General features: G+C 44.4%; 1 protein-coding gene across 2 annotated transcripts in view; it reads left to right on the plus strand.

The window, feature by feature from the left end:
- tnnt1 (troponin T type 1 (skeletal, slow)) overlaps window positions 1-17,807 on the plus strand; it is a 58,332-nt gene that overhangs the window by 33,101 nt on the left and 7,424 nt on the right. For both annotated transcript variants that reach the window (XM_043679618.1, XM_043679617.1), the window contains exons 8-13: window positions 528-588; window positions 1,768-1,884; window positions 5,170-5,247; window positions 5,501-5,614; window positions 7,749-7,858; window positions 8,926-9,016. In XM_043679618.1, the coding sequence (XP_043535553.1) occupies window positions 528-588; window positions 1,768-1,884; window positions 5,170-5,247; window positions 5,501-5,614; window positions 7,749-7,858; window positions 8,926-9,016 (571 nt within the window). The remainder of the gene's footprint in view (window positions 1-527; window positions 589-1,767; window positions 1,885-5,169; window positions 5,248-5,500; window positions 5,615-7,748; window positions 7,859-8,925; window positions 9,017-17,807) is intronic.

Consider the following 17,807-nt stretch of genomic DNA (forward strand, 5'->3'; position numbering starts at 1 on the left):
AAGAAGGGCTTATCCCCGAAACGTCGATTCTCCTGTTCCTTGGATGCTGCCTGACCTGCTGCGCTTTTCCAGCAACACATTTTCAGCAGGAGATAACTTCAACCCAAGCCAATCTACAGGAAACCCATTGGATTGGGTGGAATGCTAGTTTTATACTCTGTTCGGTATTCGTCTCTACTGACATCAGAATCAGTCTGGCATCCAAACACAAAGTTTTTTGAATGCCAGGTTTCATTATATTTGCTCCCAAATTAGTGCAAACCGTAGCAACGAGACATCACAGGTTGAAGGTGGCTTCATGAGTGGTGGCAGAGGAATGAAATTCCTGAGGATGTACACACAGTTGCAACATTTAAAAGATGTTTGGATAAGTACGTGAATAGGAAAGTTTTGGAGGGATATGGGCCAAGAGCAGGCAGGTGGGACTAGTTCAGTTTGGGATTATGTTCGCATGGACTGGTTGGACCAAAGGGTCTGTTTCTGCTCTGTACGACTGTGATTGTAATGCTCTCTTTTGTCTGTCTTAGGCTCGTTGTTCCCCAGATTTCTGGTCCAAAGATCCCTGATGGAGAAAGGGTTGATTTCGATGTAAGTTTTCACCAGTATTTTGTTTTAGTGTGATTATTGGCCAATTTTTATTATTGGGTTAGATGGTCGAGATTGACCAAGGTGATGTCTGATGGATATGGGAAGAAGGTGAGTAGTTGGGGATTGAGAGATGTAGTTAGAAGGTAAGGACTGAGAGAAATGGAGGGAAGGTGCATTAAACCCATAAGATGTAGGAGCAGAGGTAGGCCATTCGGCCCATCAGGTGAAAGTGAGGACTGCAGATGCTGAAGCTTAGAGTCGAGAGTGTGGTGCTGGAAAAGCACAGCAGGTGAGGCAGCATCTGAGGAGCAAGAGAATTGACATTTCTGGCAAAAGCCCTACATTCAGCCCATCAGCATAAGTAGAAATTGAGAGATTTGGGGTGAATGAGGGAATTGAGGGATACAATGAGAAATTTCTTATGTAGGGATGGAGAGATATGGAGATAGGGTGGAGATTGAGGTATAAGGAGAAAAGGTGGACAGGTGGGATCTATCAAGAAATGAGGAAAAAGTGGGAATGGACAGATTGGGGGAGAATGTGCAAAGGTCAAACTTAAAGGATATGAAGAGAAGGTATGGATTTGAGGGTTAAGGATAAGTGGTGCGGATTGAAGGATATGGGGAGAAGGTGGGGATTGAGGGATGAGGGGAGAAGGTGGAAATTGAGGGATATGGGTAGAAGGTGGAGATTGAAAGATATAAGGAAAATGTGGAAATTGAGGAATTTGGGGAATCTTAAGAACCATATCTAACTCCATCTTGAAAGCATTCAAGCTGGATTAGCACATGATAGAGAAAGGAATAGAAAGAAGTGCTGATAGTATGAGATGAAATCCAGAGGAAAGAAAATGCTGAACACCAGCACAGCCTGGATGGGCTGAATTACCTGCTTCTGCACTGTATGTGAAGCAGCAGAATTTGCCTTTGAGATTTCTTTGCATTTGAAGAAAAGGGGTGCATTGGCAGGCAGCTCTGGTAAGAGAGCAATGTTGACATCCTGAATGGCAACAAAAGAACAAAAGGTTATCTTAAAGCCTTGAGGGGGAAAAGGTGACCACATGAAGTCCTCCCCTTAGTAAGATACTTACAACATCCCATTGCAGTTTCTTCCAGACAAAGCTCTCAAATATGGTTGCTGAGCCTTGATCTACTTATTGTTCTTTTCCTCCTTTTGAAGGATATTTACAGGAAGCGTATGGAGAAAGATCTCCTGGAACTTCAGACTCTGATTGAAGCCCATTTTGAGCAGAGGAAAAGGGACGAGGAAGAATTGATTGCCTTGAAGGAGAGAATTGTAAGTGCTGTTCAGAACCCATAGTTCCAACACACTGCCTGTGGGAACCGAAGAAACCAGGACAATTCCTGGATAATGTTTTACACATAAATATATCTATTATATAATCAGGACTTCCCTAGTAAATCCTAGACCATTAGCCCCAGTAAAAACGAACCTGTCAGCCTTAATTCAAAGCACATTTGGTGGTTCTGGATAATTTCTGACCTCCTAATTTGCTCTAAAATTAGACAAAGAACTTTGGATGCTGGAAATCTGAAACAGAATCAGAAATTATAGGATAAACTTAACAGATCCAGCATCATCGCTGGAGAGAGTTAACTTTTTGAGTTCAGTGACCATCCTTCAGAACAGTTTTTGTCTCCTAATTTGCTCCCAGCGTTAATTCTCTGTCTTTCTCGTTCCCTGTGAAGAAGCACTGTTATCCATTGTGTCCATGGATGTGCAAGATAGCTGGATTAACTATGGCAAATGCAGGGTTACAGGGATAGGCGCGGGGGGTTGGGTCTGGGTGGAACACTCTTGAGAGTGTTGTGTGGATTCGATGGGCCAAATGGCCTGCTTCCAACTGGAGGGATTCACTTATTCTAATTACATTCTTTATTACCCATTTTGGGATGTGATGATGCATATCCACGTTTTGTTCATGAGCATTTGGTTTTAGTTGGATGTGGGCATTACAAGTTGGGCCAACATTTATTCCCCATCTTTAATTGATCCTGCAGAGCTTGGTTCAACTGTAGAACATAATCATTGATTGTAAGAATATTTTAAGGCTAGACTGTTCATTAGGGTTTGCCAACACTTCAAAATTACCCTGAAGTCTCCAGGAATTGAAGATTAGTTTCCTGGTGTCTGTTGGAAAGAACCTGGGAACAATATTCTGAAGCAGATTATGCATTTTCTTTGTTTGTATCACTCAGAACACTTGTTTATTAAAAATGACTGGAAGTAGGAGGAAAGAGCCATTTGACAGAAGGAGGCAATTGGAGATGGATTCTTTGTTTCTTCAGTCATGGGATGTGGACATCACTGGCTTGGCCAATGTTTGTTATACATGATTTTTCATGTTTCTAAAATAGGAACATGATTTGGTCATTTGTCCCTTTGAGCCTGCTCCGCCATTTAATACGATCATAGCTGAACATTGGACACAGTATCCTATGTCTGCTTTATCCTCATACTCTTTGATGCCTTTAGACCTAAGAACTGTATCGATCTCTTTCTGAGAACATTCAGTGATTTGGATTTGATAACTTTCTGTGGCAGAGAATTCCAGGCTCACCACTGTCTGGGTGAAGACATGGAGAGAATGGGTTAGGGTGTGGATATAATGCCCATTCAAGTTGAATAGCTTGTTAACACACACTTTCAGGGCTCAGGTATGACACATGGCCACTTGGGAAATGCACCAAGGACATCCTATAACCATGACACTGTGCATCATAGATGGAGAAGAAATCTGGGTGCTTTCTGGTAATGTGTATCTGTCTGGATACTGTGGTAAGGTCAACAGAGCAGGTCACTGGGATAGATGTCAATCCTAATATTACAGAATCAAAGCACAAAATGTCAGGACAAAACCAGACCAGATCTGGATTGCCCTGAGATATAATTTGGCCTTTCCTTTTCCTGGCCTTCCCTCACTGACATGCCCACAGTGATTTTGCTGTCGTAATTGCTAACACCCAGTGATTTGGTCTATTTTCCACTCCCCATACCCCCTCCTAGGCCTCGGAGGGGTGCATACTGTGGCAGTCAAGCTGCAGCTGTTTCAACATGGTACGTAATCCTCAATCTATTGTGCATACTCCCACATACATAAAAATAGAAAGCTTCATCCATGATGAGTAATTCTTTCTGTGGCGTGATTGCACACACTGGGTTCAACTTAACCAAATTGACTTCATTTTGCAGCTGTCAAGTAGAGGGAAGATCTTTTGTCTCACTGACCTTGAACCATGTAGAAAGAGCCAGAGGTCATTGCCATCAAGTCTGTCTTTCCATATGCTCTCTGTCAATAAAATCATTGTTGTTCTCTCCAATTACTTACCCTTGATTCTCTGAAGCTAATAATCTCAGTCTTGGATTAAGCAACCAGTGTCCTCTGGGTTACCGAAATCCAAAGATTCATGGCCTTGTGAATGAAGCATCGTCTCCCCATCTCAACCCTATATGGTGAACCCCTTATCCTGAAACCATGAGCCATAGTTTACTGACATAGCAGTGACTGTCCCTGAAACAATTCAATATGTTGTTTTGTGAGGATCTCAGGATGCAAAAGGCGCTGTAATATGCAAGCTCTGTGTCTCTACAGACTCTTTTCTTAAGTCCCAACAACTGATTTTTATGTCTACACGAGGACATCACTTTAAAATTAGAGCTTGGCTGTTTGGGAGCTGATGTGAGGATTGGGGCAGTACGGTGACTTACTGGTTAGCACTGCTGCCTCACAGAGCCAGGGATCCGGGTTCAATACCAGCCTCGGGTAGGTTTTGTCTGGGTGCTCTGGCTTCCTCCCACAGCCCAAAGAAGTGCAGGTTAGGTGGATTGGCCATGCTAAATTGCCCATAGTATTCAGGGAATAGGTGGGTTAGTCATGGGAAATGCAAGGTTAGGTGAATAGGGTAGGAAGGATGGGTCTGGGCTGGTTGCTGTTCGGAGGGTTGGTGTGGATTAGATGGACCAAATGGCCTGCTCCTACACTTTAGGGATTCTATGATTTCTTCACACAATGGCTCATGGAAATTTGGAATCCTGCCTCCTTCAAAACTGTTGTGACTGGGGCTGGATTGAACAATTCAAACTACATTTTATTAAGTAACATGGAGCTAAGGTGATTAGCTGGTACCATGGAGTCAGTTGGGTGAAGGAGGCCATTTGGGCCCATTCAGTCCATGGTGGCTCTCTACAAATAACTCAAATGAGTTCTATCTGTTGGCTCTCTCCCAGAACACTTCAAGTCTATTTCCCTGAAATGCCTCTCCAATTTCCATCTGAGATCATTTGATGCTCCCATTGCCCTCATAAAAAGAAAAACCCAGGTTATTGCCAGTCTCTGCTAAAGAAGTTCCTCCCTTACCTTTGCCTCCTGCCCAAATCATGATTTAAGATAATCTAATGCAATGGCAGGAGGACTTGAGGGGCTGATTGGTCTCCTTCTGTTCATATGTTCCTATGAACATTTTTTCCCAGTTTAGCAGCACTGGAGCTGTCAGCCTTCGCCAATCACTGGAGCTTCTAACTTTTCAACAGTACTATAAGATGTTTTTCTTCAACTTCTAGGAACACCGGAGAGCTGAGAGAGCAGAACAGCAGAGATACCGTGCAGAAAAGGAGCGTGACCGCCAAACGAGATTGCTTGTGAGTCCTTTTTATCTCTTGTTCCTTCACTGTCACCTTTCAATCAGTTGCATTTAACACAATTCACGGTCTCCTGAGACTCCTATTGTTTAATCAGCTTGTTCATTATCATCTCCCCATCCCCAATTAAAGCTCCAATTTGACTTTGTTTTGTTTCTTCCATTGTAGTATCTGAGATGCTTCAGTGCACTTGTCACTGTAGGTTGTATGCAAAATGTACACCTAAACATTGCATGTCATTTTCTGGAAACAGGAAGAAAAAACACGCAAAGAGGAGGAAGAGGCCAAGAAACGTGCAGAGGATGATGCCAAGAAGAAAAAAGTCCTGTCTAACATGGGTGCCCATTATGGCGGGTACCTTGTTAAGGTAGGGCCTTTGCAATGGCAAATACTTTGAACAGAACAGTACCCTGATGTTGCTGAATGGCAATGATATTGCAGCCTTACCAGCTTGAATGTTTCCATTCTAACATCACGGTGGCTCAGTGGTTAGCACTACTGCCTCACAGCGCCAGGATCCCAGGTTCGATTGCAGCCTTGGGTGACTGTCTGTGTGGAGTTTGCACATTCTCCCTGTGTCTGCTGGCGCTGTGAGGCAGCAGTGCTAACCACTGTACCACCGTGCCGCATTAGTCAGAGGGGAATGTATCTGGGTGGGTTACTCTTCGAAGGGTCAGTGTGGACTGGTTGGGCTGAAGGGCCTGTTTCCGCACTGTAGGGAATCCAATAAAAAAAATCTAATAACAAACCTTCAAATGTTCAGCGGCTAGGTTTACTTTGTCTTCCTGTCTAGTGTATTAGGAGGAGTGCGGTTTTCATCGAGGAGTCGAATTGCTTGTTGCTGTAGGATGTTAGATGGGAGCCTGTCTGAAATGGAAAGAGAAAATGCTGCACATCACCCAATGGGTCAGGCACCATCTGAGGAGAGAGAGAGAGTGAGAGAGTGGTAAACTTTTCAGGGTTTTAACTTCGTTCTTTCAAGGGATGTGGGTGTCACAAGCAGGAACAGCATGAGTTGCCCTTGACCTGAATGGCATGCTTGGCCATTTCAGAGGGTAGTAAAGAGTCAACAGCATCGCTACAGGTCAGAAGTCACATGGAAAAGTTGCCATAAGCTCACCAGACCATAAGGCTGCTGTCTCATTACAGACGGACACCTGGGGAGTGGTTTAACCTGAGGGTCACCAAGCCTCAGACAAGGGGAGAGGTTGAGAAGGAAAATAACCCCAGCTGATGCGGGAATCAAACTCATGCTGTTGACATCACTCTGCATCGTACACCAGCCATCCATAGCCTGAGAGTAAAGGGTGGCAGATCCTTTTCTCAAAGGCATTAGTGAATCAGATGGGTTTTTACAACAATAGTTGCCATAGTCACCATCTCTGAGATTAAATATGTATTCTACTTTATTAATTGAAAGCAAATTTCATCAGTTGCCATGGTAGGATTTGAATTGAGAGTGTGATGCTGAAAAAGCACAGCAGGTCAGGCAGCGCCTGAGGCACAGGAGAATCGATGTTTCGGGCAAAAGCTTTACATCAGGAAGGGCTTTTGCCCGAAACGCGATTCTCCTGCACCTCAGATGCTGCCTGACCTGCTGTGCTTTTTCAGCACCACACTCTCGATTCTAATCTCCAGCATCTGCAGTCCTCACTTTCACCATGGTAGGATTTGAAGCTGAACTCCCAGGACATTCACCTCGGTCACTAATCCAATGGCATTACCACTATGGCACCATTACCCCTCTTGAAGTTAATGACCTTTCATTGAAATGAGAAACAGATGGAACTGGTTCCAACAAAGTGGATAGGTCTTTGCAGAGAACAGCTGAATTTCTTTAAGTTGGGGATTCCTGGGGAAGGAGTGACATGATTTGAACATAAAATGCAAGAGGTACAAAATTAGATTACTTCGGCCCAACAAGTCCACACCGACCCGCCGAAGCGCAACCCACCCATTCCCCTACATTTACCCCTTTTACCTAACACTATGGGCAATTTAGCATGGCCAATTCACCTGACCTGCACATCTTTGGACTTTGGGAGGAAGCCGGAGCACCCGGAGGAAACCCACGCAGACACGGGGAGAATGTGCAAACTCCACGCAGTCAGTCGCCTGAGTCGGGAATTGAACCCAGGTCTGTGGCGCTGTGAGGAAGCAGTGCTAACCACTGTGCCACCGTGCCACCCGGTATAGATGCTGGAAATCAGAAAATGCTCATTGGATGGTGAAGTCTTAATCATGATTATGGCTTGGGGATTTCTGGCAAGGTTTCCCTGGTGGCCAACACGTTGTAGCCCAGTCAAGATGGTGGAAAACAAGGAGTCAGGACAGCAACAGTGCAAGTGTGCAGGAATTTCAGAGAGTTGTAGAACTGAAGGAGATTTATGGAAAAGGAAGGGACCACGGAGGGTTTTGAACACTGGGATGTCAAACTGTAAACTCAGTGCATTGCCAACCTTCTGAGGAAGAAATGACTGCTTCTTTTTGTGTGCACACAGGTTGAGCAGAGAAGGGGCAAACGGCAGACAGGCCGAGAAATGAAGAAGAAAATTTTGGCAGAAAGACGCAAACCCCTCAATATTGAGCATCTCAATGATGAGAAAATAAGGTAAAGCCATTCAGATGTTTCATCTCCCATTCCTGGCACTGACATTTTGGAAGAGGCTGTTGTGGGTGGTGGATTAAACTAGTATTTGGCCTTCACTCTGGTCCTTCTCCATGATCCTAACGATTCTAAAAGAGACTGGCTCTTGGTCCAGTTGACTACCCACTGGCAAGTGATGGGCAGCCAATGGCCACCCATTAGGCGTGATTAAGATGCTTATAAAGACGTCATTCCCATGTTGACTGGGGTCTCCAGTCAGCCATTCGAACAATGTCCAAGTCAATTTAACGCGCTGTGGTCAGGTGGGCGTGGCAGGAGAGGATAAAGCAAGAGACCCCTCCTTCCACTCTGTCATGGCCACCTGCCTGGACACAGCTGGAACCCAAAAGTATCGCCCCTGAGGGTGCCAACCTCCCAGGGTCATAGTCAGGCCTCCTGTTACTTCCTCCTTTGGGTTGGCCACCCCTGTGCAGTCCCCAGCTCTTGATTGGCAGAAGCTTCCAGAATCACGGTGATTATCTCCAGAACCACAGCAACGTCAGTGACTCGGAAATTACTTTGCAAACCCGTCCAATTGTATCCAACCACTCCATAAATAAGTTCGGGAGGTGGGGGGTGGGGTGGGGGTGGGGTGGGGGGTGGCACACCGGGGGGGGGGGGGGGGGGGGGGGTGGCACACCAACACCAGTGGTTCCAGGAGATGGCTCATCCCCACCATCTCAAGGATGACCATGGCCCAATTACGTTCACATCCTGAGCACAGATGTAAGGAAAATTGCAACCTTCAAATAGCCATTTTCTATGTGTGGCCCTGGACAAGGGGCAACGGCATCCCATTCAACCCTGGAAGGAATCATTCCAGCAGTGTCCTTGGTAGGCAATCAGCAACAAGAATCCTCACTGATTCTTTCCTTCCTCCCCATCTCTACATCACCCAGATGCACTGAGGCCAATGGCTATTACCCTGATGCCAACACAGCTCAAGTAGGCCAACCATGGTTCTTTCTGGCCTCTGCAAGGCCCTACTTACTCAGCATAATGCCACATTTCTTATTTATGTTGGTGTGCAGGGAGAAAGCCAAGGAATTGTGGGACTGGATGTATCAGCTGGAGTCTGAGAAGTTTGACCTGATGGAGAAGCTGAAAAGACAGAAATATGAGGTGTGTGACTAAGCCATTCTATGATGTTCCTGGGTAGAAGGAATTCCAATTGAGAATCATGTCCATCAGTGTATAATTGAGCAGAAAAGAACTGCAAAACTGGGGGATGCTGGAACTTTGAAACAAAAAACAGAAATTGCTGGAGAAACTCAGCAGTTCTGGCAACATCTGTGGAGAGAGATGCAGAGCTAATGTTTCAGGTCCTGTGACACTTCTTCAGAACAGGGAAAAGAGTTGAAATACATACAGTCATAGAGTCATAGAGATGTACAACACGGAAACAGACCCTTCGGTCCAACTCGTACATGCCGACCAGATATCCTAACCTAGATTAGAGTGATGCTGGAAAAGCACGGACGGTCAGGCAGCATCTGAAAACCAGGAAAATGTCCTGATGAAGGCCTTTTGCCTGAAACGTCGATTTTTCTGCTCCTCAGATGCTGCCTGACAGGCTGTGCTTTTCCAGCACCACTCTAATCTAGGCTCTGATTTCCAGCATCTGCAGTCCTCACTTTTGCCTAGATATCCTAACCTAATCTAGTCCCATTTTCCAGCACTTGGCCCATATCCCTCTTTCTATTCATATACCCATCCAGATGCCTTTTAAATGCTGTAATTGTACCAGCCTCCACGACTTCCTCTGGTAGCTCAGTCCATACATGCACCAGCCTCTGTGTGAGAAAGTTGCTGCTGGAGAAGGGGTGGGGGAAACGGGGAGGATTAAATGATAGGTAGAGACGGAGCCCAGAGAGAGAGAAAAACAGTTGGGCAGACTAAGAAATGGGTAATGGTCAGCTTGGGAGAATAAGTAGCTGCTAATGAGGACCATTAGTGGCTGGCAAGGGATTGTTTGAAGAACCAAAGAACAAGAATGGAATTTGTTTGTAACCCAGAGACTGCCTGTACTGATAATTAACTGAAATTTCAGTATTGCTGTACCAGCAGTTGGAAATTGAGAATTTCTGAAATCTGGGTGCAAATCCTGCCCAGAATGATACCTAACGAAAGGATTACTGACACGCAAGCAACCAATGTGAAAGAAGATTAGGTAGACTCAAATCCAGTACCTAATAGCAAAACTGGTCCTGGAGACATTTTACATTAGGATGTGTTCATCATCCATATTCAAGATCATCATGAGGACTGGGTGGTGTGCAGGAAGACATTATAACAATCTATGGAGACAGCATTACATCAACTCCATGCCAGGATTGTGCACCCCAATGCCTAGGTAGCAGGCAGCAGCCTTCCTTTTTCCCTTCCTGCCTCCTGAGAAGAATAATAAAATTGAGGCTTCATCTGACCTGATCAGCAGGCACAGAAGTGTTGGGTGAATGGGACTTGCTGCAGCTTAGGAGATGGCCAGCAGAATAGCAGATGAACTCTACAATGCAGAGGGTGCAAGGTGGGAGTTGGCGAAGAGACTGGTGGAATAGACAGGTCTGAAGGCAATATAGGTCAGACTCAGACTTCCAGCAGCAAATGAACTGAGCCAGGGTGGTGGTGACTGATTCTATGAAGGTTAAAGAAGTTGATTTTGGCACTGGAGAGGACTGGGTCCATCCACAATAATGAGGTATCAACACTTCAAATCTTTGTTCTTTTAATATTTGTTAATGGGATTTGGGTGTCACTGGTTGGGCCAACATTTATTGCCCATCCCTAATTGCCCTTGAGGAGATTGTAATGAGACACCTTTTTTAACTGCTGAGGTCTATACAGTGTAGGTAACTCCCACCATACTGTTAGGAAGGGAATTCTAGAATTTTGATCCAGTGACAGTGAAGGAACGCTGATATATTTCCAAGCCAGATGGTGAATGGCTTGGAGGGGATCTTGCATGGGGTGGCGTTCTCAGATATCTGCTGTCCTTGACCTTCTAGGGGATAGAGGTCACAGGTACATCTTGTAGGTAGTATACATTGCTGCCCTGTGCACTGGTAGTGAAGGAGCAATTAGAATTACAATCAGAATCCCCACAGTGTGGAAACAGGCCCTTCGGCACAACAAGCCCACACCGACTCTTCATAGAGTAACCCACCCAAACCTGTTCCCCTATCCTATAATTTACCCCTAACTAATGCATCTAACCTACACATCCTTGTACACTATGGGCAATTTAGCATGGCTAATTCACCTAACCTGCACATCTTTGGATTATGGGAGGAAGCCGGAGCACCTGGAGGAAACCCATGCGCACACGGGGAGAATGTGCAAACTCCACACAGACGGCCGCTCGAGGCTGGAATCGAACCCGGGTCCCCGGCGCTGTGAGGCAGCAGTGCCAACCACTGAGCCACCGTGAATGTTTAAGGTGGTGGATGGGATGCCAATCAAGCAGGCCACTTATCCTATGTGATGTTGAGCTTCTTGATTGCTGTTGGAGCTGCACCCATCCAGGCAAGTGGGGAGTATTCCACCATGCTCCTGACTTGTGCCTTGTAGGTGGTGGACAGGCTTTGGGCAGTGAGGAGCTGAGTTACTCGCTGCAGAATTCCTATCATCTGACCTGCTCTTGTAGCCACTATAGGGTTCAAGTGCATAATTCTTTGAAGTTTGCATCACAGGTAGACAGGGTGGTTAAAAAGACATTTAGTATGCCTGCTTTCATTGCTAACACCTTTGAGTAGAGGAGTTGGGACATCATGCTGAGGTTGCACAGGATGTTGGTGAGGCCTCGTCTGGAGTACTGTGTACAGTACTGATTGCTCTGCTATAGGATGGATATTATTCAATTAGAGAGAGTTCAGAAAAGGTTTACCAGGACGCTGCCAGGAAAGGAGGGTTTGAGTTATAAAAACAGGCTGGATAGGCTGCGATTTTTTTCACTGAAACATAGGAGATTGAGGCTTGATTTTATAGAGGTTTATAAAATCATGAGGGCATACATAAGGAGAATAGCAAGAGTCTTTTCCCTAGGGTGGAAGAATTCAAAACTAGGGGTATATGTTTAAAGTCATAGAGTCATAGAGATGTACAGCATGGAAACAGACCCTTCGGTCCAAACCCCAGGGAAAAGACTTCGTCTATTTATCCTATCCATGCCCCTCATAATTTTGTAAACCTCTATAAGGTCACCCCTCAGCCTCCGATGCTCCAGGGAAAACAGCCCCAGCCTGTTCAACCTCTCCCTGTAGCTCAGATCCTCCAACCCTGGCAACACCCTTGTAACTCTTTTCTGAACCCTTTCAAGTTTCACAACATCTTTCTGAAAGGAAGGAGACCAGAATTGCACACAATATTCCAACAGTGGCCTAACCAATGTCCTGTACAGCCACAACATGACCTAAAGTGGGAGGAGAAAGTTTTAAAAAGGGCACGAGGGGCAACGTTTTTACACAAAGAGTGGGTCAAATGTGGTATGAACTGCCAGAGGAAGTGGCTGATGCAGGTACAGTTACAACATTTAAAAGACATTTGGATAAGTACATGAATAGGAAATGTTTGCAGGGATGTGAGGCAAACGCAAGCAGGTGGGACTGGTTTAGTTTGGGAACATAGTTGGAGTGTACGAGTTGGACCGAAGGGTTTGTTTCCATGCTGTAGGACTCTATGACCCTCTGATTTTATGACAAATGCAAGTCCATTTCAGTTTCAGGTCAATGGTATTCACAGTGAGCCTTGTCAGCAAGGGTTTCTATGTAGTCAGATAATCAGTATCACTGTGGAGCTGGTTTCGATCCAGCTGGGCTGCAAGTTGAATGGAGGGATGTTCTGTATCTCTGAAGCATGACTGCAGCTATATATGTTCCTGCACCTGCACAATGACATCGAGAAGCTGGAACAAGACAATGATGGACACCTGTAACATGACTGATACAAGAGATGCATTGTTTCCTCGCACTGATTTTCATCATCGAACCTGAAAAATAGCTGCAATGTGCAACAGGCCCAGACATGACAAGTCTCTTGGCACAGTCACACAGTCACAGAGAGAGCCCTTACTTTGATTGTTAACGCTCCCTCCCATCGCCAGCAAATTACTTATTGGTTTTTTAACAAAATAATATGTAATGGTTGGTATGAGTTTTGGATTTCTGGGTCATGCACCATTATCAAATTTGTTTATTTTAACATTTTGACAGGTATAATAACACCTGCTTCACTAGCTTACCCTTCTTCGTCTATTTAAAGATTTCTTTCAGCAAACCATATTAAAATACTCCATAGCAGGGTTCAGATACTTGCTCAGCAATAACTATATGTCTTTTAAACGCCATTTGTGCATGGATTCCCGACCAAGGACAGGGGCAATTAATCATGAAAGCAGGTAAACATGCCTGGATTCACTGAACAGCTTGAAATAATTCCCATCACCAAGTCACTCTTTAGGTAGGTATATGCGAGAGTCCTTGACACTGATCCAGCTCCCTCAGAACCAGCTCTCAGGATGAACAGAACCCCTGACACTTCTGTTTATTCTTTTTTTTTGTGATCAAATCCCCTGTTTATTTTTTTTTGTTTTAACCCCACACTACCGCCTAACTGCGGTGGTGCTTATTTTTGCCCCAGCACCCATGGTGTGTGTGTGCAGGTGTGAGACACAGTGAAAGACACAAGGTGCACGAATCTTTATTCAATTTCCACCACCAGGAAGATAGGAAACACCCGAGTGGCCAGTGACAAACACCGCCCTTCACATAAAAGGGCAGTGCTGTGTGATCGAAACAGTGAAGGGGAGGGTAGGGACTAAATCAAAATAGAGTTGGAGGGAGAAATAATGCACTCCACTACACTCCTGTTTATTTATTTATTTTTTCTTTTTTTTTCTAGACACCCAAACTTTTGTTTTTTTTTAGTGCCCTTCACAAAAAAGGACTATCCTGTTCTTTTTTCTTTTTTTTTAGGACAAACCTCAAATTCTCCTGGTTATATTTTTTTTCTCTTTTTTAAATTTTTTTTTCCTTTTTTTATTTATATTAACCCCCACACTACCACCTAAGTGCGGTAGTGCTTATTTTTTCCCCAGCACCCATGGTGTGTGTATACGTGTGAGACACAGTGAAAGACACAAAGTGCACGAATCTTTATTCAAATTCCACCACCAGGAAGATAGGAAAACACCCGGGTGGCCAGTGACAAACACTGCCCTTCACATCAAAGGGCAGTGCTGTGTGATCAAAAACAGTGAAGGGGAGGGGAGGGACTAAATCAAAATAGAGTTGGAGGGAGAAATAATGCACACCACTACACTCCTGTTTATTTTTTCTTTTTTTTTTTCTTTTTTATTTATTTTTTCTTTTTATCTCTCACCCGGGCTCTGAGACTCCTGTTTATTTTTCCTTTTTCTTTTTTTTTTCTTTTTCTTTTTTAACCCCCACACTACCACCTAAGTGTGGTAGTGCTTATTTTATCCCCAGCACCCATGGTGTGTGTGTGCAGGTGTGAGACACAGTGAAAGACACAAAGTGCACCAATCTTTATTCAAATTCCACCACCAGGAAGATAGGAAAACACCCGGGTGGCCAGTGACAAACACTGCCCTTCACATCAAAGGGCAGTGCTGTGTGATCAAAAACAGTGAAGGGGAGGGGAGGGACTAAATCAAAATAGAGTTGGAGGGAGAAATAATGCACTCCACTACACTCCTGTTTATTTTTTTATTTTTTTCTCCTGTTTATATATTTTTTCTTTTCTTTTTTCTTTTTTTTTCTTTTTTTTGGAGCAGACCCACGAGGAGGTCTCACTCCTCTTTATTTCTTTTTTTTTATTTTAACCCCCACACTACCACCTAAGTGCGGTAGTGCTTATTTTTTTCCCAGCACCCATGGTGTGTGTGTGCAGGTGTGAGACACAGTGAAAGACACAAAGTGCACCAATCTTTATTCAATTTCCACCACCAGGAAGATAGGAAAACACCAGGTGGCCACTGACAACACTGCCCTTCACATCAAAGGGCAGTGTTGTGTGATCAAAACAGTGAAGGGGAGGGTAGGGACTAAATCAAAATAGAGTTGGAGGGAGAAATAATGCACACCACTACACTCCTGTTTATTTTTTTTAGTGCGGTAGTTCTCCTGTTTATATATATATTTTTTTTCTTTTTTTTAAAATTTAACCCCCACACTACCACCTAAGTGCGGTAGTGCTTATTTTATCCCCAGCACCCATGGTGTGTGTGTGCAGGTGTGAGACACAGTGAAAGACACAAAGTGCACCAATCTTTATTCAATTTCCACCACCAGGAAGATAGGAAAACACCCGGGTGGCCAGTGACAAGCACTGCCCTTTACATCAAAGGGCAATGCTGTGTGATCAAAAACAGTGAAGGGTAGGGGAGGGACTAAATCAAAATAGAGTTGGAGGGAGAAATAATGCACACCACTACACTCCTGTTTATATCTGTCACGCAGGTTTCCCTGATTGGATTAGATTAACAGCCCCACTCAGGGAACTCATTCTATGAGGTGCACCTGGCTGACATTGTTACAATTATGCCACAGCTCTGTCTAAAAAGCACTCCCTGTGTTCCTGATTGCAGGATTGCTACCAAATAGATATATTGTCCATATTAATACCAACCATTATACTTTTGAAATATCCTTTCCTTATCAGGAGGTCCCACCTCCATACAGGACTGTGGACAAAACCAAACCATCAGAATTAAAGAGCTCACTTCAGTCTTGGAACGCATTAGAAGTTGACAACTGTGACAATGAATTAATGCCATCAGAAGTAGTGCAGGAACATTCAGCCCCTCAATCTTATTCCACCACCCAATTATATTCTGGTTAATCATATCTATTTCACCTCCCTCCCACCTCCACCAGATTCCAAAACTATCTATTTTGGCCAAAATTGCTATCAGTCTTCACATTGAATTTTCATTGACCCTAAAACCACAAGAAGTACTTTTTTTGGGAGAAGGGCTTCGGAATTTTTACCCTTTGTGCGAAGAAGTGTTCCCTGACATAACCCATAAAGAACGAAAATGAAAAGCAGTGGAGAAACTCAACAGGTCTGGCCACATCTGTCAAGAGAGAAACAGAGTTAATGTTTTGAGTCTAACATGACTCTGCTGTTCCGTTCTGAAGAAGTCAGAGCAAACTTGATATGTTAACTCTGTTTTTCTCTCTCTCCAGATGCTTCCAGATGTGCTGAGTTTCTCCAGCAAAAGCTACTTTAATATTCAGATTTACAGCATTTGTAGTATTTTGCTTTTAAGGTTGTAGCCTCCTGTTGTGGGTTTGCCACAGTAAGGGATTGTTGAGTTCCAATCATGAGTTCCTGTAAGTTTTTCCATGCAACGGAAAATAGACTATTTGTTCTTGGAACAGTTTGAAACATCTCTGTGGTAGAAATGTAAAATAGGAGCAGGATTAGGCCATTCAGCCCTTAGAGCCTGCTCTGATATTCAATATAAACATGGTTGATCATCCAACTCAGTCTCTGTTCCCACTTTCTCCCCATACCCTTTAGCCCTAAGAACCATATAAAACACCTTTCTGAAAACATCCAATGTTTAAGCCACAGCCGCTTTCTCTGGCAGAGAATTCTGTGTTCCTTCATCTGTAAGGCCCCCTCACCTTGCAGAAAATGCAAACAAAGAGTAATGAGGAAAGAGAATCTACATGCAAGAGATAGGGAGAAAAGATCAATCAGCCCCAGCCTCTTGCTCTTTCTAACCTTGCCATAATCTGGTCTCGCAAAGAGAGAACCTAAAAATGTTGTCCATCCAGAAAAAAAACTTAGAGCAAAAGTAATCTGCCTAAGGATCTAATTGAAGCACTCCCCCATGGGAGGATCTGAACAGATACCGGGTCAGTGAGTAAACTTTGCAGGCATGTTTCTGTCCCTATACTAGCTGGGAGCATTGGCAGAAGAAGTCATTTAGGAGATACCAACATCTGTGAACTTTCAAAGATTTCAACAAGTTCAAACAAAACATGGTTCTTTAATGATTAAGTGAAACTACAATCTGTGACTTGCTTGTGGAGAAAGTACTCTCACCTTCCCTTTCCAGTTTAGTGTTAAAATGAGAATGATTTCACACGTTCCTGCTCCTCATGTCAGTGTTAGGTTATCCAATCGGTGACATGCAATCAGCCTCAAGATAACTGGCATGGAGCCAATGACACTCTCTGGAAAACAAGGCTAACTATTCCAACTCAGTTGAAAATCACACAACACCAGGTTATAGTCTAACAGGTTTAATTGGAAGCACACTTGGTGTTGTGTGATTTTTAACTTTGTACACCCCAGTCCAACACCGGCATCTCCGAATTATTCCAACTCAGCCTCTGTTCTTGTTTTCTCCCCTTTTAAGCCCTTTAGCCGTAATAAATGGGACGGCACAGTGGCTCAGTGGTTAGCACTGCTGCCTCGCAGCGCCAGGGACCCAGATTCGATTCTAGCCTCAGGCGACTGTCTGCGTAGAGTTGCGCATTCTCCCCGTGTCTGTGTGGGTTTCCTCCGGGTGCTCCGGTTTCCTCCCACAGTCCAAAGATGTGCAGGCTAGGTGAATTGGCCATGCTACATTGCCTATAGTGATAGGTGTATTAGTAAGGATTAGGGGAATGGGTCTGGGAGGGTCAGTGTGGATTTGTTGGGCTGAAGGGCCTGTTTCCGCACTCCAGGGAATCTAATCTAAAAAACTGGGAAGTGTAGTGATTGTAAGGAGGACAGCCAGGTGGACTTCATAGAATATGAGTTCCCTGCTCGGGCTGTTAGCCTGATTCAATCAAGGAGCCCTGGCTGACAGATATAAATTAGAGTGTCAGAGGTTCTATTCAGAGCTGGTTCTGAGGGAGTTGGATCAATGCCAAGGACTCTCCACATGTAAATAAAAGCT

This window comes from Chiloscyllium plagiosum, chromosome 39 (assembly GCF_004010195.1).
Source record: "Chiloscyllium plagiosum isolate BGI_BamShark_2017 chromosome 39, ASM401019v2, whole genome shotgun sequence".
Classification (NCBI taxonomy): Eukaryota; Metazoa; Chordata; class Chondrichthyes; order Orectolobiformes; family Hemiscylliidae; genus Chiloscyllium; species Chiloscyllium plagiosum.